This window comes from Elgaria multicarinata, chromosome 9, assembly GCF_023053635.1.
Source record: "Elgaria multicarinata webbii isolate HBS135686 ecotype San Diego chromosome 9, rElgMul1.1.pri, whole genome shotgun sequence".
Classification (NCBI taxonomy): Eukaryota; Metazoa; Chordata; class Lepidosauria; order Squamata; family Anguidae; genus Elgaria; species Elgaria multicarinata.
In genome coordinates this window covers 54772588-54798938 of record NC_086179.1, presented here as the reverse complement: position 1 = coordinate 54798938, position 26351 = coordinate 54772588, and the positions used below count along the sequence as shown (strand labels likewise).

Genomic DNA, 26351 nt, shown 5'->3' with positions numbered 1-26351 from the left:
TGATTTGGCCCCACTCCCTGCACACGCTTTCTGTTTCCACTCCCTGTCCTCTTTACTTTTTCTGCTTTCAATCCTCCTCTCTCTCTTTCCTCCTTTGCTTCCCAGCCAGGATTTAAATAGCAGGAGGAGGGTCTTCTCTGCTGTGGCACCCTGGTTCTGGAATGAGCTTCCCAGAGATGTTCACCTGGCATCTACATTACATTGTTTAGATGCCAGGTGAAGACCTTTTTATTTTCTCAATTTTTAACAGTCTATCAGCTTAATTTTAACTTTGCTGTTTTAAATTTGTATTTTAAATCTGTATTTCTGCATTGCTGCTCAGTTTTACCCTGGTTGTGTTTTATATTGCATTCTATATTATGCTTTTATACTGTTTGTTTTATATTTTGAATGGTTTTTATGGTTTTAATTTTTGTAAACCACCTAGAGAGCACTACCACTAATCTAAATGACATTGCATGAGCATATGTGACCTCTAGTGCAATGCCAATAGCACTTGCTGGTGTGACAGGTTTCCCTGGAAAATCCATCACACCAGCAAATTGTATTCATGTTGCACTAGAAGTCACTTAAATCTAGTGCAATGCCATTTATGTTAGTGGTACTGTCAAAGAGGATATTGCCCATTATTAATAGGTTTCATTTTGCTTATTGTTCCAAAGTAGCACACAAATTGTAAATACACAAGCAAATCTCACCTGAAAATCCAAATGATTGAGTTAAAACTAAGGCATTGCCTGAGTACTTACCAAAATATCTACAAGCTCTCCCTTGAGAGAAAAAGATTTATTCACAAGAGTGCTTATCTATGATCACAATTTGAAGGATGAAGGAATTCGGCTATGGGGTGGTATATAAATGTAATAAATAAATAAATAGATAAATAAATTGCACAAGATTAGGTTTTAATCTGGTAATTTTTACTTTAGCAATAGTGACATCTACTGTAGCAACAGTGTATGACAGGGGTAAGCAACCTTTCAGGGCCATGGGAACATTTGGCAATTTGATAAACTGTTCTGGGGACCATCACTAATGGCTGCCTTGGGAAGCACGGCAAAGGGCAAGTAACCTGCACAAAAGACTGAGTACAAAGCAGAGGTGGGGTCTGAAGACACTAAACAACTCCTATAACCCCATATTCAGCACTAACAAAGACCAATTCACAGTAATACTGGCTGCTCATAAGAAAATGTGTTAATTTTAAAAAAGTGGGAGGGGTATGGCACCTTCGTGGGTGCAAAGAAAGATGTCAGAGGGCACCACATTCCCCCCCTTTTTTATTGTGAATATCAACAAACAGAACAGAAAATACATTGTGAAAATGGGGGGGGGGGGGACCCATACATTGTGTATATAAAATTATTATTTTCCATCATATGTACCATTCAAAAAAAAGAGTTATATAAAGGTTTCAAGGTTTATCCACTTGCAAGTTGCTTCTATACAACACTCATTCAAAAGTTGGTAATGTTATTAGGTCCTCGATCCATTGCATTATGGAAGGTGTGAATTTGTCCATTCTATGTGATAATATAAGTCTTTTGGCTGTCATAAGGTTCTGAAGATCCATCTGCACTGACCATGTGTTAACTTCCAAGAAGCCGGTAGGTAATTTAGGAGGAGATGCACATTATTCCATATTATAGATTGTTTCAGTACAAAGTTCATTCTTATTATAACCTCCTCCCAATAAGGGGCAACCAAGGGACATTGCCAAAACATATGAGTTAAAGAAGCATTAGATGCATTACATCTCCAACAATTATGCAAGTTAGATAAACCCTTATTGAAAAGGCGCTGTGGAGTCCAATAGACACGATTTTTTTTTCTGAATAAGTGTTTCTAACAATGCTGGAGGCTCCAAAGCTGTAAAAGCAGCTGGGTAAAACCTAGATTCCAGTAGGTGTTGCAATTGTAAGTATTGCCACTGAGCCATAGCAGGTAAATTATATTTAACGCACAAGTCTGAAAAGGACAAAACTCATAATCTGAGCCTATTAATTGATCCAAAGTAAACATAATCTTATTCATCCATGTCCTCCACAGAAATGTTTTCTTTCCAATTTTTAAATCTGAGTTTCCCCATATAGTCAATTTTGCATGAGAGAATGGATCAAACTGTAATTGACGTGATATTATATACCATGTCTGTCTAGCAGCCAGAATTGTAAGAGGGGGGTTACTTATTCTGATATAATGAGAACCGAGTGCTATCCATTTGGGAAGTGGTTCTAACCATAAGCCTTCCAGAACTGACCATGGTGGCAGTTATGAGGGAACAGAAGGTGACCAGAACTTACTACAAGCCAATAGGTACGCCTGATGATACAAAGCTAGGTCTGGAAAACCAAACCCATCTTCTTTAATTGGAAGCTGCATAAGTTTCAGAGATATTCGAGGTGGAGAAGAACCCCAGAAAAATTTACGAAACAAAGTATTAAGTTGTTGAAAATATTTGCCAGGTATAAGTAAAGGAATCCCATGCATAACATAAAGAATTTGAGGTATAAGGTTCATCTTAGGTGTGTTGACTTTACCCCACAGGCTCAACTTTAACGGTGCCCCTCTATCTAGATTTCGCGTAATCTCACTAATCAGTTTATTTAAATTTATTTTGATCAATTGAGATATATCTCTTGGAATGAGTATTCCCAGATTGGTAATAAAATTGAGGCACCACCAAAATTGACCATTAGCCAACACACTAGGAAATATACTATCTCCAATCGGCATCAACTCTGACTTTGACCAATTAACTGAGTAACCGGAAAGATCACCAAAGGTGTTGATCAATTTCATCAAAGCAGGAATAGATCCCTGGAGTTTAGAAATAAAAGATCATCAGCATGAAGAATAATTTTAAATTCTAGGTCAGCATGTACAAACCCATAAATATTACTATTCTGTCTAATTACACAAGCCAGGGGCTCCAAACATAGATCAAATATCAAGGGGAAAGTGGACATCCTTGTCTAGTACCTTGCTCAAGCATGAAAAATGCCAACAACCAACTATTGATCATAACTTTTGCTCTTGGAGTCAAATATAGAATTCTAACCCACTTCAAAAATTCTATTGGAAAGCCAAAACGACTCAGTGTAGAAAGCATAAACTTCCAATGTATTTTGTCGAAGGCCTTCTCAGCATCTAAAGAGACAATGGCCACCTGATCCGTTCTTTCTCTATTTAAAGCTATCAGATCCACAACTAATCTCAAATTATCACCCCTTGTCTGCTTTTAATAAATCCCACTTGATCTGGACCAACCAATGTTGTAATAACCTGTTGCAATCTATCAGCTAAAATTGCTGTTGCTGTTTTAACATCAATGTTTATTAGTGAAATTGGTTGAAAATTACCAGAGTTAGTGTGGTCCTTGCCAGGCTTAGGGATGATTGTAATATAAGCATCATTTAATGATGAGGAAAACAAACCTGTATCAAATATATATTTGTAAAGCTGATAACATTTTGGAGCTAGAAAAGTAGAAAAGGTTTTATATCACTCAATTGGGAACCCATCTGGACATTGCTAGCCTCATGGAATTTAGCAGAGTTAAGAAGTTGTTTCATATTTGGTACTATAACCTTTAATTTCTCTCTCTCTCTAGAATAGAATCAAGGTCAACACAAAAGCAGGAGTAGAATAATACTTTACAAAGTACTGAGCAAGCTTTTCAATTTAGTACAATTCTTCAAACTCAATATTAAACAAAAAAGGGGGGATACGTTGTTGGTCATAGTGAAAAAGTCCCAATTTGCAGTTTAAAAGAGGTAGTGCAGGTGTTATGCAGTTTTAATTGTTAGGCTCTGCTAGGGTCAAAAAAAATCTCGGAGTGGATGGAAATCTATTTGGAAAAAGAGGTAATGGCTGTTTGCTTGCTTATTTGTTTAATAAACATTACCCTCCAAACCTCAGAATGAGGGGGCACTTGAATGTTTTTTGTGGATAACCTTAACGCATAGGTAGGTATAGCACATAGGTACCCATAAACTTATGGGTTTTCACTTTAAAGATATAAAAGCTAGCAGTTATTTGGAACTATGGCCGTAGCTAGACCTAAGGTTTATCCCAGGATTGTCCTGGGGTCAAACCTGTTCATCTAAGTGCCACACAGAGCATCCAGTGCTCAGGCAGGGACGAACCCGGGATGATCCTGGGATAAACCTTAGGTCTAGCTATGGCCTATAGCTAATACTATGAAATAGCTGCAAAATAGAATCCTTGTAAGGCAGAGAGCAGAAGTATAGAAAAATGTTGTACTCATTACATTAACAAAACTGGAGATTAGTTTTAGGTGTTGCACTAGGTAAGGAGTCATTAGAATCTCAGTTGGATAAAGTTTCCTAGTGGACAGAGGACAAGTTCTCCCTACAGACAAAATGCCACCATTAGGTCTTGAGGAAGAAAGAGCTAAGCTGGCTATTGCCCAAAGCCCTGTTTGTGGTGTTAGAAACGCGATTTGAAATGACGATTTCTTGGACAAAATGGTGAAAGTTAACACTCTGTTTTATTAATACAAACATGCAAGTCTGGGTGTCTAAGCAAGGTAGGCACACCCACAAGCTGGTGCAAAGCCATTTCATCCCCTAAGCCCAGCCAAAGCGGTCCCTCCCGTTTCTCCATTGGTCAGAGACTCCAGGGTTTACAGCATATCCCTGTACGCCTAGTAACTCCTCCCCTGTTTACCTCTCTACCTCCCTCATTTGATATTCCACCCACTCCTGTTTACCTGCTCCCATATTAAGCCTTAATTTCCTATAATCAAGACTTCTTAATCAAGTTCCCCTCCCATTAGTCTAACCACAAAGTCATGAGTTTCGAAAGTTAACAGATGTGTTTCAGTTCCTCTTCCATTAGTCCAACCACAAAGCCATAAGTTCTGAAAGTTGACAAATGTGTTTCAGTCCTTGCTCATTTTATCTAACTCTTCTGACCACAAGTCTGACCACAAATTCCATGTTATTCTTACTATTTTAACTGAAAAGTCCCTACACCTGCTGTACTTTCTTGCTTAACTATATTGCTCCCGTAGCTATAATATTGCTTTGAGCTGACCAGCCCCCATAGTATCTTTAATAATGCATTAGCTATTATTACATTCCCTCTTATGCCAAGCATTGCAATATTGAAAAAGCAACATATTTATCCATTTCTCACAGTGGGCACATATTGTATCGAAGTTACAAGTGCCCTGTAATATGTTGCAACAAAAAAAGCATAGGGCCTTGTGCTCCCTTAGAGCTTTATCACACTAGTGTTATACTGTGCAATCACTGTGAATTGCATGCAAAGGACTCAGAAGTTTTCCACCTTGTAATCTGCTTTGATTGTGAAGTACTCCCATGCATCCTACCTTAATTGTGCAATAAAGCAAAAAGATTCGCCATAATTAGCCCCTATTTTTTTAGCGTATCTTCCAAGCCCCCACTGGGGCACAGGAGCAGGATTTTAAAGAAATGCTTACCTCTGCGTAAGCTTTAAAGATAAAGACACCAAAATTGGCACAGTAATAGATATTAGGGATAGCTTTAAGCATACCAAATTTGAATTGAATTGGGTCATCCGTTGATTTTTATGATTTTTTACATTTCCCCCCTTAAACTCACTTCCTAGTATGCAGATGATCACTGTCGCCTGGTAGCAAAAACAACAACAACCGCGAAAGCTTAGCACTATGGGGATAATCGAGGGAAGCAGGTACGTGGGATGAAGCTTTTAGACTAGTAAATTTATCGTGGTATAAGCATTTGAGGACAGCATCTGATGAAGTGAACACTAGTCCAGAAAAGCTTACCGTATTTCGATTGTAAGACGCCATCGATGGTAAGACGCACACTAACTTCAGTACCACCAACAGAAAAAAAAACCCCTAAGACACACCCGCGATTCTAAGACGCACCCCATTTTTAGAGATGTTTATTTATTTATTACATTTCTATACTGCCCAATAACTGGAGCTCTCTGGGCGGTTCACAAAAATATGGGGGGGGGGAAGTGTGTCTTAGAATCAAAGAAATAGGGTATGTCATAATACAGTTTAGCCTTTAAGGTGCTACTGGACTGTTGTTTTTAAATGCTGTTTTGACATGATTCTCTGTGTGGTATCTAGTCAGTTCTTTTATACGTTCTGAAGAACAGAGGCCCAACTCATTCATTGACAAGTTCTAGGGCTTATAAATCCTATCATAAGTGCTGACTTCTGCTGTCCCTAGGATCTCAACATCCCTGTCTATTATAGTTTGTTCCTTCCTTCTGCTGCCTGTCACTGGCACACCCTCTTGCGCTCCTCCTACCTGTGCATGGGAATCAGGATTAACTCAGGAAACAGTCCTTGAGAGCATGTCACATTGGGTTGCATACTGGTCTCAAGTGATAAGTCTGAGCGTTCTCTCCTCCTTTCTGTCCTAAGAGAAGGGTCTGGGCCAGCAGCTAACTTCTGCTGGACTCCAGCAACCCTCAGAAAATATATGGACACCCTACACACAGACTGAGAAATAAGGGAAGAGTGGACAGCTCAATGGTAGAGCACTTGCTTTGCATACAGAAGGCCGCAGGTTTAATTCCTGGTATCACCAGGTAGGTCTTTGAAAAGCTCCTGTTAGAATTCCTGGAGAGCAGCTGCCAGTCAGTGAATAGTTGATCAGCCTTTTCCAGCTTGTGCTCTCCATAAGTTTTGGACTACAGCCGACCACTGGTCATGCTGGCTGCAGATGATGGGAGTTGAAGTCCAAAACATTTGGAGGGCACCCGATTGGGAAAGGCTGTAGTAGGACGATCCTGAGCTAGAAGGACCAATAACCTGACCCGGTATGAGGCAGTTTTCCGTCGTCTGAAGACAACGAGGTCGTCTTCCACTCCCCCACCCCCAACCGGACTGGACTCTTAGCGAAGGCGAATCTCTAGGCCCTGGTAAACCCTTGCCCTGCTGGGGCTCGGGCTCCAGCCACCCTGTAACATGACTGTTGCTACAGAAGCCTTTCGAGGGAGGGAAGGAGAGGAAGGTGGCGGTGAGCGTAGCTGGAGGGCTGAAAAAAGGGCAACGTCCGCTCCCCCTCCCTCTCGTGGGCGTGACCACTCGTGCGCTAGTCCTGGGAGCCCTGGCGGTACACAAACGTTTACCCGCCGGAAGCGCCCGGGTTTGCTCCCGGAAGTGACGTCGCCCAGTCCCACCTCAGCCCCCCTTCCTCTCTGGCGGTGGCTGGCTGCGGCAGCTGTAGTGCCGGGCGGGGCTGGCGGAGGAGGAGGAGGAGGAGGCGCGGAATATGGCGGACGGCGTGGACCACATAGATATCTACGCCGATGTGGGAGAGGAATTTAATCAGGTAGACGCTCCGCGCGCCCGGCTTCTGCCACGGCGCTCTCCGACTCGGGAGCAGCGGGCGGAGGCCTGGTTGGGTTGTGCGCGTAAGAGAGGCAGAGGCGGGCTGGCGGGCTCGGCGCGGGCCTCTCGGCGCGGAGGGAAGCCGCCGCCATTGTTGACTGTGGCGCTCGTTGAGCGGCCCCGCGCAAGTTTCCCGCCTGGCGCGTTGAGTGGCCACGGCGAGTGCGCTCGCCGCCGGGCGCGGTGGGTGGCTGAGGAAGAAGAGGCTCGTCTTCGAGAGGGAGGGGGCGCGGCCTAGCTTGAGTGCGCGTTTACCTCGTCGCCTTTCTGCGTGAGGCCTCAAGTGCTGGAAAACAATAAGCCCGAGACGGAGCCTGCCTCGTAACATTGCAGAGCTGCTTGTCGCCCGCTCCGTCGTCTCCCCCGGGGACAGGGAGGCTTGGAACACGGCGCCGCAAACACAGCAGCCGCTTCCCTGGAGGCTGCGCGGCATCTTCTTTGCGAACACGCAAAACGTTGTAGATCCCACTCATTTAATAGAGGTTGGAGGCAAGTGTATGTGTAAAACCATTTCTACGAAAATATGATTGGCAATAATATTTTATTTACCAAGAAATCTCATTCAATACATGACAATATGCTATGCACACGTCCGCCTGCTGCAAACGTCTTTCCGTGGCTTTTTGTTTTGTTTTGTTTTGTTATTAAAAACCAAGAAACTCCATTTAATACGTTGTCAGAATGTTATTTTTAAATATGTCTTTAATATTGTTTACCTTACACATAATAGTTTACTTAAAGCCAAATTGATGCTTTTGGTACAGTTTTTTAAAAAGAGCTTTTATACTTGTGGAGATTTAAAGGAACGGTAGAAATACAAAACTTTTTTTTTCAGTTCCATAATTCTGTGGCCAATCAATGATAGCAAAGAGCATGTAGTCCACTGAGTATATGACTTCATTCAGAAATATTAAGTTCAGTTGCTACCTTAGCAGCATATTAGCAATTCATCCATTCTTGGTTTGTTTTCTCATGTCACCTCAGACTATTGTGGAGATTTTGGGAATACTCATATGTCACAGAAGGGGAAAGGGTGGTTGGGGGGAACTTCAGAGCAGGGAGAGTTAACGGAAGGACACACATGCCCCCAACACATGACTGTGCAGCACCACCCTTACCTCTCCCTTCGCGGTGGTTACACTGTTGTCCTCCCACCAATGTGGCCACATATCTCTGGCCACCACAGCAGGAATCAGGTCATTTTGGATGCTGTAGTTGGTGTGTGGTGATCTCGACTGTCAACACAGTCCTTGCTGGCTAGATCATCACACTGAAGTGGCTGCTGCTCTGAAGTGGCTACTGAAGTGGTTGCTGTGTTTTTTCTGCAGAATGGCCATTTTAACCATGGGTATCCCAACAGACAACATGGTAAACTACTCCGGGGCCCCTTAACCCCACTGCAGAGGGGTGGTTGCCCAGGGTGGTCTATTAGCCATCATTGGGTTCAACCCCATCCCCCATGACATGCTAAGCCACCATGGTTCACTTTCCAACGCTAACCACCATGGCTTAGCATTACATGTGCACAGGGTCATATTGAACAAGAGGAGCTTTGGTGCGTCTGCTTTGAAAGCGCTGTTTACTTCCATATTTCAGAGATGCTTATCAAACTCTGCTTTTCTCCACTCTTACTGAGGATGGTAACTTACATTCATGATATGTTTTTAAAAAGTTAGTTATGCAGCTGATTGTTCTAAAAAATGAAAAGAAACCAAAAAGGTTGGATTCTCCTTATGAGACTACGAGATCAGGTAAATTAGTAAACTCTAAACTTTGGATCTTTTGGATCCAAAGCCCCTTTGTTTCCCCCCCCCGCAAGACACTACAATCAACCCTTTTGAAAAAGAAAAGGTAGGATTGTCTGCCCTGGCTGGCGTGAGCTGGCAGGGCTTTAGAAGTGTTAGAGGACCTGCCACTTTACTACCTATTCACCCTACTTAGGTTTGCTCTCTGTCAAACACTCAAAGTAATGTACAAATTAAAACTAAATCTAGCCATTGTGCATAAAGTGTCAATAAAAATTTAACTGCTAGATAAAAGTTTAGTGGCTGACTAAAAGCAACATATCAATTGAAAACATCCATTTATTGAACAGAAATGCATTATGAAAAAGCCTTTTTACCTAGTGACAGAAGACCATATCAAGGGAAGCCAAGCAAAAACCACTAGGGAAGGCATTTCATGATGTAGGTGCCACCATGGAGAAAGCTGAGCTCTGTACTCTCACAGCTCTGTAAAGGAAGGTATACAAAGCTTTCTTTGTGGACGTACATATAGAGTGTGTGTTTTCCAGTACTTAACTAGTCGTACCTGCAGTCTTTGGTTAGTACGGATACTGAATCAAAAAAGATCAGTGTCATGTAATGAAATGTTTGTGTCATGAATCCTAAATTTAAATTTATTACTTGCATAGTAGTACTTAACCTCAAATTTTGCAGCAAATGGTTAGTGAGTGTGTTTAAACCATGGTTATTTAGTCACCATGGTTAGGAATGGTTCACACAAAACGTTATGTCATGGTTCACACAATATGCTAGGCCATAAGGTTTAGCTCAAAATGCTTAACCACCGTTGCTTAGTGTGTCGTTTGAGCAGGGTCATTATCTAAATTGAAATGCAATTTGAACTTGTTTTTTGAAGTTCACTGCACCTTTTGTATCATCTACTTCTCATACAGTCTGCACAGATGTTATTGCAGAGATGTTTCTAACAATGTATTCTCATAATCCTCAGCAATAGGGGCCATGCACGCACAGCCAGCCCTGCCAGTTCCTAGTCTACATATGGCCAGCCTAGTTCTGCACATGGTTGTGATATAGTGCTTCCAGAGCTAAGCCCCGACATGCGCAAAACCACTGGTTTCTAGAAGGGGCATGTTGTGCCCCCTTCCAGAAACAAACACTTTCATGCATGTCAGTGCTTGCCACAGAAAACGCTATATTGTGAACACGCACAGTCCTGGGCTGGGCATGCGTGGACCAGGGCAAGGTAGGGCTGGGTGCATGCGCAAGGCCCTTTTTTTGGATAGTACTCACAGTTCCTAGAAATTTTGTGGGGGAATGAATGATAATAAAATTGATATAAAACCAATACAATTCTTGATTGCCAATACATCCTTGGAATAAATGTTCAAAGACCTATTTTCTTCTTAATGGGTATATTTATGGAACTAATTTTATTTCCTTGACATCTCTAAATTTTGCTCACTTTTCTTCTTTTGTCTTAATGAGGATTGTTCATCAGGAATGTTGTGAGCTCTCTAGTTGAATCAAATGTGATAATCCATTTTTAAAGTACCAAATGCCTTGGTACGTTTTCTCATTTTGAAATTTAGTATGATTATTTCTTGTAACAATGTGGCTTTTTATAGATAGCTTTGTTTGGTCAGAATATTACTGAGCCACGGAGACTGCATGTCTGGCTCTGTCCATGTATTAAAGATTAAAGTAGTGATTGAGTGAAAGGAGAGAGGAAGCTGGCATTGGCAGGTGTGGTAGAGCTGCAGTAGGCAGTCACTACTGAGTAATGCAGACTTGAAATTAGTTACTTGCTAGTGGTCAGTAAAAATGCCTTTAGGTGAGCCTCTGCTGCAAGGCTCTTTTCTACCTTTAAAGAACTGCTAGCTTTTTACCATCAGTAGAGAAGCAAAGAGTAATGCACCTCCGTGAATCATGCTGCTGCTTCATTGTTTCCTACTTAATATTTTTAAGAGCAAACCTTTGCAACATTTGTCGTAGCTATCCATCTCAGTATCAAGGTCAGTGGAGGCAGCATTTCAGATTCATTTTTTGCTACAGCATGAAGTAAAATGCTCCATTGCTATTCTAGTTAATTTGTTAGACCATTTTGATCACATTGCTTTACATTTTAGGCATGACTCCCGCCTCCCCGTTGTTGTTATAGTGCAAAACAGCCATGGATATTTAATAGCTACAATGGAGGAACTTGAGGGGTATGAGTCTTTCCCCTGCAGCCTTTCCCTGTTCAACATTTCCCCACCTCAGCTGTTTTCCCACCCATAGTGAGGGAAGATAGGCCCCCTGCAACTTTTCCTTGTGGAAAGAGAAATAGCTTGGGGGATGTTTCTGAGTGGACAAATAGTTGGCAGGAAAAAGTTTAAGTAGTCCACACACACACACACACATTTTGTGCTCAGCCTTAAAACTAACTGTGGCTATTTTGCATTTATAAAAACCCACAAAAATCTGTTAGGGAAAAAATCACATAAATATAAATACGCATTATGTGTAATTTAGCCATTTAGATACGAGATTCTTAGATTGATCTCTGGGACAGAGACAGATATTGAGGAAATCGCTGGAAGTCACCAGTGGGTGGGCTAGAAATAAAATAAGACAACAAGGAAATTAGGTGGCAAAAATGCTGCACTGAAATGGAAAGCCATAGATCTCTTTCAAACTTATGGCCTTTTGTTTCTTCAGTGCATATTACTTGGGATATTATTCCCCTGGAAAAGCATAGCCTTGGCATTTAAGCATTTTTGCCACCTAATTTTTGGAGATTTCAGAACATAGGAACTGGGTAGATCAAACTTTGATGCCATTCATAACAGACAAACAGAATAAAGATAAGAACAGAAACAATAATGCAATTTGAAGTTTTCATCAACAGTTATGTTGTGTATGTGTTATGTACAATGCATTTTTATTTATTTATTTATTACATTTCTATACCGTCCAATAGCCGGAGCTCTCTGGGCGGTTCACAAAAATTAAAAACATTCAAAGTATAAAACAACAGTATAAAACCATACTATAAAATACAATATAAAAGCTCAACCAGATAAAAACAGCAGCAATGCAAAATTACAAATTTGAAACACCAAGTTAAAATTTATTTATAGACTGTTAAAATGCTGGGAGAATAAAAAGGTCTTCACCTGGCGTCTAAAAGCATATAATGTAGGTGCCAAGCGAACCTCCTTAGGGAGCTCATTCCACATCTGGGGTGCCGCATCAGAGAAGGCCCTCCTCCTGTTAGCCACCTGCCTCACTTCCTTTGGCAGGGGCTCGTGGACAAGGATCCCTGAGGATGACCTTAGGGTCCGGGCAGGTACATACGGGAGGAGGCGTTCCTTCAGATAGCCTGGCCCCAAGCCGTTTAGGGCTTTAAATGTTAATACCAGCACTTTGAATCGGGCCCGGACCTGGACTGGCAGCCAATGAAGCTGGAAAAGGACTGGCGTGATGTGGTCTCGTCGGCCAGTCCCTGTTAGTAACAGTGCTGCCCTGTTTTGTACCAGTTGAAGTTTCCAGACCATTTTCAAAGGCAGCCCCACGTATAATGCATTGCAGTAATCCAAGCGAGAGGTTATCAGAGCATGGATAACTGTAGCTAGGCTATCTCTGTCCAGATAAGGGCGCAGTTGGTATATCAGCCTAAGCTGATAAAAGGTGGTCTTTGCCACTGAGTTCACCTGTGCCTCAAGTGACAGTTCTGGATCCAAGAGCACCCCCAAACTACGGACCCGATCCTTTAGGGAGAGTGCAACCCCATCCAGGACAGGGCAAACATCACCTCGCCGGACAGATGAACCACCTGCTAACAGTACCTCCGTCTTGTCTGGATTGAGTCTCAGTTTATTAGCCCTCATTCAGTCCATTACCGTGCCCAGGCACTGGTTCAGAACAGCCACTGCCTCACCTGGGTTTGACGAAAAGGAAAGGTAGAGCTGGGTATCATCCGCATATTGGTGACACCTCAGTCCACATCTCCGGATAACCTCCCCCAGCGGCTTCATGTATATGTTAAACAGCATAGGGGATAAGATAGAGCCCTGTGGAACCCCATGGCTTAGGAGCCACGGCACAGAGCAATAATCCCCCAGCACCACCTTCTGGAATCGGCCATCCAAGTAGGAGCGGAACCACTGCAATGCAGTACCTCCAACTCCCAGCTCAGACAACCTATCCAGAAGGATACCATGGTCGATGGTATCGAAGGCCGCTGAGAGGTCCAGGAGAACCAACAGGGTCACACTCCCCCTGTCTCTCTCCCGACAGAGGTCATCCCACAGGGCGACCAAGGCAGTTTCCGTCCCAAAACCAGGCCTGAAACCCGATTGAAATGGATCTAGATAATCCGTTTCATTCAAGAGTACCTGGAGTTGTCCTGCAACCACCTGCTCAAGCACCTTGCCCAGGAAGGGGATATTAGCCACCGGCCTGTAGTTGCTAACATCCTCCGGATCCAGGTTAGGCTTCTTCAGGAGTGGTCTAATTACCGCCTCTTTTAAAGATTATATGGTTTTTGCATATTGAATACCCACACCTGATGCACAAGTGCTCAGTTATCTATTGATTAACTGCTGTGTTGTGTACATAATGTGCGTTGCATTTTTGTGTATATGTTTATATACTATTTATACCTGATGCATAGGTGTTCAATTATCTACTGATCATTACCAGTTCACATTGATTCTTATACTCTTCATACTTAAACAATTTAAAATGTTTTGCCCTATTTTGTATCTCTCTGAGGCATCTCTTCCTCCCCTCTTTTTGAAACTAATAGGGCAGTATATGAATGGCATAAATAAAAGTTCTAATTTAAGCATCTAGAGAAAAATATGAGTTCATTATTAAAAATATTTTAAATTGATTTTTATAACTTGTCTTTTAGGAAGCTGAATATGGTGGGCATGATCAAATAGATCTGTATGACGACGTCATTTCTCCATCTGCCAATAACGGCGATGCTCCAGAGGATCGTGATTATATGGACTCACTTCCACCATCTGTTGGAGATGATGTAGGCAAAGGATCAGCACCAAATGTTGTCTACACATATACAGGAAAGAGAATTGCATTATATATTGGGAATCTTACTTGGGTAAGTGTTCAGCTAGTTATTGTTGGACTAGTTACATAGGAAGCTATCATATACCAAGTAACATCCTGTAAGCTCCCTGTAGCTTAATATTGACTGGGTTCGGGCGACACATCGCAGCTTGTGGGTTATTTAACCCATGACAAGCTGCAGTTGCATATGCAAACCTTGCTGAGAGATTTGAAATTCTGAAGAGCCACTGCCAGTCAGTGAAGCTGTTTGCACGACACAACAGTCCACTGTGGGTTATTTAACCACAGTTAGTCAGTGATGTGTGAATATGCAACCCCCTCTTGGGGATTGTCGTGTCATGTGAACCCAGCGAATGTGGGTTATAATACTAAAACAAATTGTGGGGTTATATGAGGGTTATCTCATCCTTGTATAATCCACACTTACCTGGTTCTCATAACATAACAATCCCAACCAAAGTGGGGGTTGCATATTCAAAATGGGGGACTCAAACGCCACAGACTCTGGCCACTGTGAACAGAGTGCTGGACTAGATGGACCATTGGTCTGTGAACAGAGTGCTGGACTAGATGGACCATTGGTCTGATCCAGCATGGCACTGTATTGTATTGATCCAGCATGGTTGTATTGTGCAAACAGCCCCATTGTCTTCACTGACCAGCAGTGGTTCTCCAGGGTTTCAGATGGACCTCCCCCAGCCCTACCTGAAAATGGCAGGGATCTGGGACTTTTTGCATGCAAAGCATATTCAGACTACTGAACTACTGCCCTTCTTGTTTACTATAATTAATTGTAAAGTGGTCTTTTGAGACAGTAATCATTACTGTGCACAGTCTGCGTAAATTAGCAAAGTATTTGCTCATTTTTGAAACAAACAACTTGCTGAATTATATAGCTAGGACTAAGCAGCATTACAGTAACTTTCAGAAAGCAAAAAACAGTTTTGATAAATATCCTTTAATATAGAATACATCATAGATGTCAGATGTGGCTAGTGGTGCATTATATTAAGCACTACTCATTTGGATGGTGCAGTGGAAAGGATCATGCTTTTTGTTACTATATTTTAAAATGAAATGTCAATTATGAATATTTTGCAGTGGACCACAGATGAAGATTTAACTGAAGCAGTTCATTCACTTGGTGTAAATGATATTTTGGAGATAAAATTTTTTGAAAATCGTGCTAATGGCCAGTCTAAGGGGTAAGAAGTTGTTTAAATCCAGTATTATCCCATTTCTGTTTTATCACCAGCAATGTGATAAGAGTGCACAGAACACTGGTATGTTGCTTCTCTGGGAAGACTGTGGCATAAAATCATAGGGTACAACAAAGATGAAAAGAACAAAAAATTTGAGGAAGGAATAGTGAGTTTAATTGAAGTAGACTGTGAAGAATACTGAGAGTACAATCCTGTCTGGCATCCTATGCAAAGCAAGGGGAGCATGGAAGTGATTGTTGCCACCACGTTTCTCCTGCTCAGCAATTTTGCTAGTTGGATTTTTTCGCCCTTCGAGCTTGAGTTCTATGGAGGGCGAGGGAAGGTGGCTGGGGAAGCTCGTATCCCCGCTTTCCCAGTCCCCTCCACTCCCTGTCCACAGAACTGCCTGTAAATTTCCTGGGTGCCTTTATTCATTTTCACTATTATGGATAGCCTAATCTAGCGGGGGGGTGGGGGTGGGGGGGTTTATTTTTTAAAGAAGGAAATTAGTGAACAAAAAGCTGATGGTTAATTCTAGGGTTTTCCAAAACATTTCAGTGTCATGCATTAAGGGTCTGTTTGGATAACACAGCTCTCCCCCGCACCCATCAGTATTTTTCGTTTTCTTTTTTTAGGTTTGCTCTTGTAGGTGTGGGATCTGAAGCATCTTCCAAAAAACTGATGGATCTTTTACCTAAAAGAGAATTACATGGTCAAAATCCCGTTGTAACTCCATGTAATAAGCAGTTTCTGAGTCAATTTGAAATGCAGTCAAGAAAAAGTAAGTGTTACTCTGAGCTACTTTCTGTGATGTGAAATGGCACATTTCAGAGGGGAACAGTGCAATTTGACAACTGCCAAAGGTGTATATGTTTGACAGGAAATTAAATTCTTAGGATCTGTTGACTGAAGTTTGATTTACTGAAATAATATATTGTGAGGACCTCAGGATATAAACAATAAAACTGAACTGGAAGCAGAATATTGCGGAAAGATAAGGGCAACAGGCAACCCTTCAATTGCAAGTTACTAACAAGGCGTTTGTGGCACTGTTTAAGATTTTGGTGATAGAACAGGCTAGTTAATTTGAATTCCTATAAATATGAGATATTACTTTGGCACAGCCGCGTGTGTACTGGAGAATTAGTAAAGACCTTAACATCATTCTCATTTAGGGATGTAAAATTTCCAGAAATTTTGAAGCCATGGGGAAAAATTTTTTTTTCCTGCTGTTTTCTCTCCCCTGCCCCCCCATAAATGGGAATTTTGGGGGAAATTTTAAAAAATGCAGTATTCGCACTTTTTACAGATTGAAAGTCACTTTGTTGCATTAGGAACATGAAATGTAATTATGTACAAGTTGATTTGGCATAAAATTATCACATCTGGTATATTAAAAGTACAGTGTATTCAAACAATTATTACAAATTGAATTTACTTTTTTAAATTTTTACTTTTGGGGGGGGTAATAAATGGAGCTACAAGCTCCTGAACTGTAAGGAACACCTGAACTGTAAGGACCTCTTTGGTTTTGCTAATTTATGAGGAGCAGGCAAAAAACAATGTTAAAAAACAGAAGAAATCATTAATATTAGTAACAAAGAAAAGTATTTATGTTCTAAACATTTTATTCATCATAATAAAATAAAATGTTCCATGATCCATTTTTTAATTCTTTTTAAAAAAAGTTTGGAAACCAACCCCGCACCCCAAAAGCCTTCGGAAAAAGCAGGAAAAATGTTTTTTCCCAGGCTATCACATCTCTATTCTCATTATTCTTTTTAAAAATGTTTCATTAACCATTATTTGGTGTTTAGTGTACATAATTCTCAATGAAACTATTAGTCAGATGAAAAGAGAATTTATGGCTGATTTGAGTTGTGTATTAATTTGCTTAGAACTCTTGAGCAGATTTGAAGAGAATTTACCAAACATTTTTCTGGATCGTACTATTTGTCTCCAGTTGTGAGAATACTAGAACATTTCTGTGTTCTGGTATGCACTTCTATCTCACACCTGGGCTCCCTATAAATAAAGGAAGCAGAAGCTAGAAGTGATGGGTAAACTGGTTTCTATCATCTGATCATGATTTTCAGAATTGAACTTTGTAGCTGGTTTATAATAATAGATTTATATTTGTAGTGGTAAATAATGGCCAGGAACTTGCACTATTACATAATACTTTTTAATGAAATATTTTGATATTTCTTGATCATATGGAAAAAGGCATCTAGCCGTATAAAATGAAAGATGTGGATTTTTTCTTTAACTGGTTGGTAACACTGCCCCCTGAATGTAGATTTTATCGCCTTTCTTCTAGAATGTAACAATAGGGTCCCTAGTAATGCACAGAGAGCTGTGTTGTCCTTTGAACTAGTCTAAACGTCTAGTGATCCTTCAAGTGTTATTTAGGGGGAAGATTTTTGGCATCTGAAAATAAACTAGGAAACAAGCGACCTTAGCATAGCCCTTTGATGTCCTGTTTTGCATTCTGTAAAGCACCAGTTGTCCATAGAGAATGACTATGAAGATAAGCATCATAAACAGAGGGTTCAGAGTAACCCCTCTATTTTCATCTCTGCTATATAAAATTGAAAGGTGATGCTCTCCTCTGCAAGTACTTGCGATGTATGCCTTCAAAAATGCTTTATAGATCTGATTGATGGACTAATAAATGTCAGGATACAAAGAATTATGCATCCATTTCTGCATGTCTGGGGAGGGCTTTGGGATTGTTTCATAAAGAGGCCCCAAACGCAGTATTTGATCTGCTTCTTGAAGACATACGTTAAAAAATCCTACTGCGTGCATATAAGTCCTTCAGCGTGCCTAGAGTAACTCTTCAAATCCTAGTCAAAATGGATATTCATAAACATACTGAAGTAACATGAGAGGATTTTAACTGAAGTGTTTATAGTACAATCTGTATCCTGCATTTCCCTTTCCAAATGGAGACATTCAAAGTGACTAACAAAAGTGTATAAAACAAAAAGCAATCCTATAAATTAAAATGCAATAAATAAAACAAAATGATTCACCAAAGCTAAAAACGCTATAAAACCAGACCAAGACATTTGAAAGTTCTTGCTAATTCCATGTTGTTGTATATCAAACATTTTTGTTTTGCTATTGCAGCTACACAGTCAGGCCAGATGTCTGGTGAAGGAAAAGCTGGTCCTCCAGGAGGAGGTTCACGGGCAACATTTCCACCAAGTAACAGAGGGAGGGGTCGTTTTCCAGGTGCCCTTCCTGGAGGGGACAGATTTCCTGGACCAGCTGGACCAGGAGGACCCCCACCACCTTTTCCAGGTAAAATGTTTGGCACCATATTTTGTTGCCTTTGTGTAATACATTATTTTAATGTAATTTTTTCATATATATAACTTCTGCCACATGGGCAGGTGGGGGCAAGCCTACAAATTCCTATGATCTCCATGATTCTTTTAAAAGGTTCCCAATCTGTTTTGAGCATAAGCTCCATTAGGTTTTATTTCCCTTGAAGATGATTGTCAAGTTAGCATAGAAAGAAACTCCTTTTGAGGAATCCCTAATCTGTTGTATTTTTTCTCAAGATAATTTTTTTAGAAACTTAATGTAGTCTTATGCAGAACCAAGAAGAGATATTTCAGGTTTCTTGTATATTACTAGAGCCACTTTCATTAGCATTTCCCCTTGAAGATCTGCTCAAAATGTATATTTTATTAGTTATTTTCGTTAGTTTTCCCATTGAACGTATTCTCAAAACCTGAGCTTTTATAAGAAATATTAGAGGAATTTGCTTTTTGTTGATTTTGTGTTGCCCACTTGCTGTAGAATACTAATAGCAGGGGTTAATGACACCTTCTTACCATTCCATAATTAGAATTGTCAGATTTTTTGACAATGATGTGGATTTCTTATATGTATGATATATCTATGTAACTAAGCCTTCCCACACCTATTCCAAGTTATTCTGTATCTCTTGGAGAAAATCTTGCCAGAAGGATATTAATTGTAGAAATCTCTACTTTTCTTTCTCTCCCTTTAGCTGGACAGACTCCTCCACGTCCACCTTTAGGTCCTCCTGGCCCACCAGGCCCGCCAGGTCCTCCTCCACCTGGCCAGGTTCTACCTCCTCCATTAACTGGTCCTCCTAATCGTGGTGACCGCCCTCCTCCTCCAGTTTTGTTTCCAGGACAGCCCTTTGGTCAACCTCCACTGGGTCCACTTCCCCCTGGTCCACCACCTCCAGTTCCAGGCTACGGTCCTCCACCAGGACCTCCACCCCCACAGCAAGGTCCTCCTCCGCCTCCAGGCCCTTTTCCCCCTCGCCCCCCTGGTCCATTAGGGCCACCCCTGACACTGGCTCCTCCTCCTCACTTACCTGGGCCACCACCAGGTGCTCCCCCACCAGCCCCACACGTGAATCCAGCTTTCTTCCCCCCACCAGCCAACAGTGGTATACCTACATCAGACAGCCGTGGTCCGCCACCTTCAGACCCATATGGCCGACCTCCTCCATATGACAGAGGTGATTATGGGCCACCAGGCAGGTGAGCGTCTTTCTGCATTGATAGCATATTTATTCCCTTTTAGGAATTTAAAAATCTCAGTCCAGTCAGGTGGCTTTATCTCTGTTTGCTTCATTGAAGCAAAGTGTCTGTTGGAATGTGGGGAATGTCATTAAAGTAGCATTTTCAAAGCTTTTGAGCTTGCTTCTCTTATAAATGTATGCCTTCCGGGCACCCAAAACCCATCCATTCTGCAGTAGTGTGTGCTGCAGTGTTGTTGTAGCCTACTGCTGTGTACAGAGAACTGTGGGTGGAGAAGTAATCCAATACTGGCATTAAAAGGTTGTATAGAACAAGATTTTATATCCTAAATCCACATAACAGGGAAACATCAGCAATGAAGCAACGGCTCTTACCAAATCCAATGTGTATCAGTCCAGCATCCTTTGCTAAAGGATATTTAAGCCACCTATATTTTATCTGATATGTGGAGGAAGGGTTCGCCTAACTCGGGATCCTTTTTCTCACTGGAACTATGTGCTTTCTTTCAAGGTGGTCTGTGACCCAAAATGGGAGGCCTACTGCATAGTTTGAGAACCAGAGCATTAAAAAAATACTTAAGTCTTCCTCTTCTCTTCAGCTACCCACTTCTTTGCCTTTGTAGTTGACTTTCCTTATATTTTGTGTGCAAACATAAGGACATCTCTTTAAAGATACAATAGAATTTTAACCTTTCCCTTGCTTTGTGTATACACCTGTGTAATTTACTTTTTAATGTCTTGCCTCTCAAGTTTACTTCATTTGCAAAAAAAAAATGCAATTTAATTCCTTGATAATATACCATAATATAAATATTTATATAAATGTCAATTTTCTTAAGTGGACAAACTTTGAATTGATCTCTAACAAGAAAACTTTCTGTATATTGTTTTAGTCTGTTCTCTTTTTTTGTCTGCTTTACTTCTACCTATGGTTAACTTGCAACACTTGTGATCTAGAATAATCTTCTATTCTGACCACTGTAATGGATTCAGACAACCAGTTCAGATGGCAAACAATACCATCATTGAGTAACTAAAAAAAGAAAACAGGACACACATTTGCTGATTAAGTTTTATTTAGAAGGTGGTGAACTATATTCTATAGTGTCACTCGACGTATGGGTAACCATGCTTAAGCATCCCATGGTGACTTTACATCAGCCACTACCTCAGTTGTCTAAATCTACCTTTTATTTTCAAGTCTCATTTGAGAAAAACCTGTTGACTTGTACCCTTTCGCTGCTACTTTTCCTTTGATGCTGTTTGTCTTATGTGCATGTTATACCATCTCTCAACGGTTTATAGATTATGATATATAAAATATATATTTGCATGTTTTGTGCATTTAAGTGAGGTTTTGTTGGCATGATTTTTAAATAACCTACCTAGATTTTTAGTTAAGCATATTGATTCCAGTTTTGTTCATTTGTTCAAGGAATTAATGTCTAAAATTATAAAATTTAAAATGTTATAAAGCAGCATTCTAGAATTTTAGAGCATTGGGCATAATTGCTTGAAAGAATATGCAGATAACCCATAATAGTAATAAGCTTGTTATCTTTGTATATCAAGGTAGTACTCTTATAGGCAAGGGAGGGCTGAGGGTGGTGAAAGCAGAAGTAGAACCTCTGCACATAATGTCCAATATTTTCATGATGATCAACTACAATCCATAATTATATTTAAATTGTCAATTATATATCATAGGCGTTTCACTGGAAATAACATGTCCATAAGAGAACAATTACATATGCCATTGTATTGGAGACAAACGAAAAATAATACTCAAAACGCAGGGAGGTATGAATTTTTAGACATTTCCTCTTATGCTAAATCAGCTATAGGATCTTGATCCACTTCTTGCTCTTAAGAGGATAGCATTGCTTATTCTGCATTTTCTTTCTACCAGAAGAACTAACACTTGCAAGAAACATTTGTCAAAAGCACCTAAAGACATATAATGTTACAGTGCTGGAAGGAATATGAAGAACGTATAGTCTAACATCACATCATAAGGCATGATCTCCTTTCTAGGTGCCTCAGTCAAATTATGCAATCTAGATTAGTATGTGCTATAAGCAAAGGGGAGGAGGAAGCTGGGTGGTACATATTCAGACATAGCAGAGGTGCTAGGAGGGAAAAGGCCCTCTTTATTCTTATTGTCAAACCTTCAGAACTGATGTTTAAAGCAGAGACTGGAATATGCCACTAAGTTCAGGGGGGTACTTGCAGAATATGTTAAGTACATTTCTGACCTAACTTTTCCTAATTAAGCAACTAGTGAAGTGTGCAACCAGCATATCACACTGTGTTAAAAGCATGATTGCCATTCCAGAACATAGAGCATTCCAGAACATAGAGCATTCATAATGCTTGATAACATTTATTCATTATGCTCATTATAACAAATAAGAATTAGAGTATGTTTGAGGACAAAACTCTCTTTGATAGACTCATGCACAGATTTGGAGGGGCCACAATTCTCACTACTTCATTTATGCTTGACAGAAGATTTGAAAGCATCTATAGAAGCTTTCTGAAGATGAAAAGCACTGCATAAATAGACCAACTAATTGAAGTTTCAACACTAATCACAGAGTTGTTGCTTCTATGATAGTGTACTTTTTTCTCTCTAGCTTGCAGGTTTTGCATTGTAAACGTCTTCGTTTAGAAAAAGCTTTCTCGTGTTTTGCTTAATTTTGCATACTAGAATATATTGAAACAATTGCACTGCCTTAACTAGCTGGAGGTAAAAGTTTTGAACTTGTGTGTTTGCAGAGAAATAGATGCTGCAAGGACGCCTTTAAGTGAAGCGGAGTTTGAAGAAATCATGAATAGAAATAGGGCTATCTCTAGCAGTGCCATTTCAAGAGCTGTATCAGATGCAAGTGCTGGTCAGTATATTTTCTTCAGTGACAGTACGGTTCCATAATCTGTGACATACAAAGACCTGTAGTACTGGGAAGAATAATATAACTCCCTGAAGGCCATGTCAGTACACCATAACAATGCCTTGTCACAGCTGAAAGTGTTCGTTATCACTTACATGATGCCTGAAGGTCTGTCTCCCCCTATATGAATTACTCATCTGCTAAGTTTAACTGCTGTGGCTTTTTTGTGTGTCTCCACCTTTTGAGGTGTGGATGTCCAGGACATGTGAGGAGACTTTTCTGTTGTGGCATCCAGAAAGTGAATCTTTCTGCCATGGGTGGATCTCTTGGCCTTCTCTTTACCAGTGTTCCATCATTGGCTAAGATGTACACTTTCTGAAAGTTTTTGACCTACCCACTGCTTTAAAAAGCTATTATCAGCTCTTTTTTTATGTGCTTCCTTTTTATCTTTGTTGTTTATTGAATGTTTACAGCTAAATTGTTTTAACTTACTTTAATTATGAAAGCTTCTCTGTTTGCTTGCTTTTCGACTTGGAAAGGTGGGACATAAATCTAATAATGTATGCCTAGTTCTTACAAACAACAGATGAGGTAAATCTGTGGATTGTACCACTTCAGACTGCAGAGGGGCTCACATGATGGAATGCTCCTTCAGCACAAAAATTGTCCTTCACTGAGAAAATTAGTATGTCAAGGAGAGTGCTAGGTTATAAGCCTGCTCCCTGACATTTTATTTTTTAAATGTGTAAGGATACTCTTTGTACGGAGGTGCACTCAGTTAAGCCTAGCTTACTCCTACAGTCTGAAGTGGTAAAGACTGGAGAAGAGGTTTACCAGCCCATCTGCTGTTTGTGAGATCTAGGCCTTAGATTACTTCAGTACATATTGGAACAATTGTAGAAACAATTCGACATCTGTTCATCCAGTTTTTTTCACTTTTCAGCGGAGTATGGAAGTGCTATAGAAACCTTGGTGACTGCAATTTCATTAATTAAACAGTCCAAAGTATCTGCTGATGATCGTTGCAAAGTACTTATTAGTTCTCTGCAAGATTGCCTCCACGGAATTGAGTCAAAGTCTTATGGTTCTGGGTCAAGGTAAACCCTTTGTATAAAAATGAATAATTTTTTTGAATAACGTTCCTGATGGGTGTGGGGGGATAGATTACTGCAATGAAATTGGTGCGGCTCTTGGAATATCTCTCTAAATTTGTAGAGCTTAATTTCTTGATTGGGAAAAGACAGGTGTAATCTGAAAGTTAATTTCTAATGATGTTAAATGTAAGCCCTGGTCAACAATCTTTTGAGTATCTAAAAGCCTATTTAAACTATTGAAAAAGCCATTTAAGTTGTTACAGTGGATTTTAGCTGACATTAATATAAAACTTCCAGAGTAGGAAATGTTTGTGTGTTATTTGGAACATCAGCTGGGCTCCAAAAAAAATTATTTAAAGGAGACACACTGCTCTCCAAACACCAATATTAAACAATTTTAGAAAACGTCTTAAATTTTCTTGAAGGGCTCCATTTTGTATAAACATACAGAATGCATCAATTAAAAGAGCAGCACATTATTCCTTGATTGTTTTCTTGCACAAAATAGCATGATCTTAGCGGATGTCTTAGTTCTACAGCTTAGAATTGTAGGGCTAGAAAAATCCTAAATTCATCATACTCACTTCCATATACTAAGACAGCATTCTCCGTATTTATTTATTTACTACATTTCTATACCGCCCAATAGCTGAAGCTTTCTGGGAGGTTCACATATCTAAGGCTTTTAACTAATCAAGAACTTTATTGCTACAAAATGATTGTAATTTGAGAGAATTAATTAAGTAATTTCTTTTAGAAGACGTGAGCGATCAAGGGAGAGAGACCACAGCAGATCAAGAGAGAAAAGCCGGCGTCACAAATCTCGTAGCAGAGATCGCCATGACGATTATTACCGGGAAAGAAGCCGTGAACGCGAGAGACATCGTGACCGTGATAGAGATCGTGACAGAGAACGTGATAGAGAACGAGAGTATCGCCATCGTTAAGAGGTGGGTTTATTTATTCTTGGATAAGGATTTTTTTTACTAGTTTTCTTGAAATTGTGTTATAGAATAAATATCTGCTCTTAAATTGTGTAGCGGCATGCTATACTGAACACATTTCTCATAATAGGTAGTCAGGTAAGTATTAATATATATGTTGTGATTTTTCCAACCCTTTCTCTCTCCCTTTTTGCTAGCTGCATAAACTTTCTCTCTCCCGCCGCCTTTTTTATGACTGCATAAATGTCTTGTATTTATGTCTTTTTGTAATCATGCTTTAATGGCAACCGGGTCAATTTTAGATTAAAACAGTAGTTTGTGCAACATTAACTTAAGCAGATCTGTAGGAACTATCTCAGTCTGTCATCACAGCCCAACCAATAAAGACTTGATAAAAGGCTTTGTGGTACCTTTCACCTACAAGTCCTGTACAGGTATATCCTTGTATTATGTCAAAGCTCTGCTGTAAAGTATATTTGTTAATTTTGGGGAACAGAGCCCACTAGTGATTTTCCAGCTACCACATTGGGCCTTGCTTCCTCTCACAGAATCCAGCACCAGTCTTTTGCTGCCCTCCGCTGCCCCCAATTCAGGAACAAGATAAATCCTTGCTGGAGGAGATTTCAGGTACTTCAAGGTAGTGTGTGAGAGAGTGAGCTGGAACATGTTCAGGTAGAGCAGTGACTTGTTTGAAAACACCTCAATCAGCCTTGCCCAATCTGATGCCCTCCAGAAGTGCTGGACTACAATTTCTAGGGTGCCCCAGTTAGCATGGCTGGCTGGGGCATGCTGGGAGTTGTAGCCCAACACAACTGGAGGGCACCAGGCTGAGGAAGGCTGATGTGAATGGAAGGACTGAGCAGCCAGGAGAGTTTTGAAACTTTATATGTGAAAGAGCAGGGAAGTAGTGGTTATATAGGTTGAGGTGGTACTGAGGTGGCTCAGTTCCTCAAGGACGTTACCAACTTTCTAAATGAATTGGCCCTTTTTTCTTTAGACACAGCAAAGTCATTTAATCACTGTGATTTTCCTGCTCATTTCACAATACAGGAGCTGCTGCCTTCTATTCTTGTCTTACCAATATAAAGACATAGGCTGCAATGATTCAGGGAGGGCAGAGGAGAAAACATATCATGTTAACACCTCTGGGGTATAGATCCCACAATCCTGAAGGGACAGTCATACTTAGTCTGAAGCATAAGGATGGGGAACCTGTGGCTCCAGTTAATGTTGGACTCCCATTATCCCTAGCCAGTGTAACCAAACATCAGGGTGAAAGTTGTAGTCCAACAGCATCTGGAGGGTTATAGTTTCCACATCCTTGCTGTAGTAGAAAAACTAGCAGAGTCTTATATATTCTTAAATTCTAACAATTGTATTGTGGCAGAAGATTTCATGGGCTAAGAATCCACTTTTCAGTTGCCCCAATATGCAGGAAACCCTGCCAGTGGTTGGATGTTATGTGTTTGGGATTTCCTGTT

The 26351-nt window shown here is 40.5% G+C and overlaps 1 protein-coding gene across 4 annotated transcripts in view; it reads left to right on the top strand.

Annotated features, from left to right (window-relative positions):
* Window positions 1–7219: 7219 nt before the first annotated feature.
* The window catches only part of CPSF6 (cleavage and polyadenylation specific factor 6), a 33607-nt gene continuing 14475 nt past the window's right edge, over window positions 7220–26351 (top strand). Inside the window, exons 1-10 of one of the 4 annotated variants that reach the window (XM_063133877.1) lie at window positions 7220–7328; window positions 14030–14239; window positions 15310–15413; window positions 16046–16191; window positions 18546–18719; window positions 19438–19942; window positions 21649–21741; window positions 22720–22835; window positions 23776–23929; window positions 24684–24876. In XM_063133877.1, coding sequence (XP_062989947.1) covers window positions 7269–7328; window positions 14030–14239; window positions 15310–15413; window positions 16046–16191; window positions 18546–18719; window positions 19438–19942; window positions 21649–21741; window positions 22720–22835; window positions 23776–23929; window positions 24684–24873 — 1752 coding nt within the window. In that variant the 5' untranslated portion in view covers window positions 7220–7268 and the 3' untranslated portion in view covers window positions 24874–24876. The remainder of the gene's footprint in view (window positions 7329–14029; window positions 14240–15309; window positions 15414–16045; window positions 16192–18545; window positions 18720–19437; window positions 19943–21648; window positions 21742–22719; window positions 22836–23775; window positions 23930–24683; window positions 24877–26351) is intronic. The other 3 variants (XM_063133878.1, XM_063133881.1, XM_063133879.1) reach the window with 3 other exon arrangements.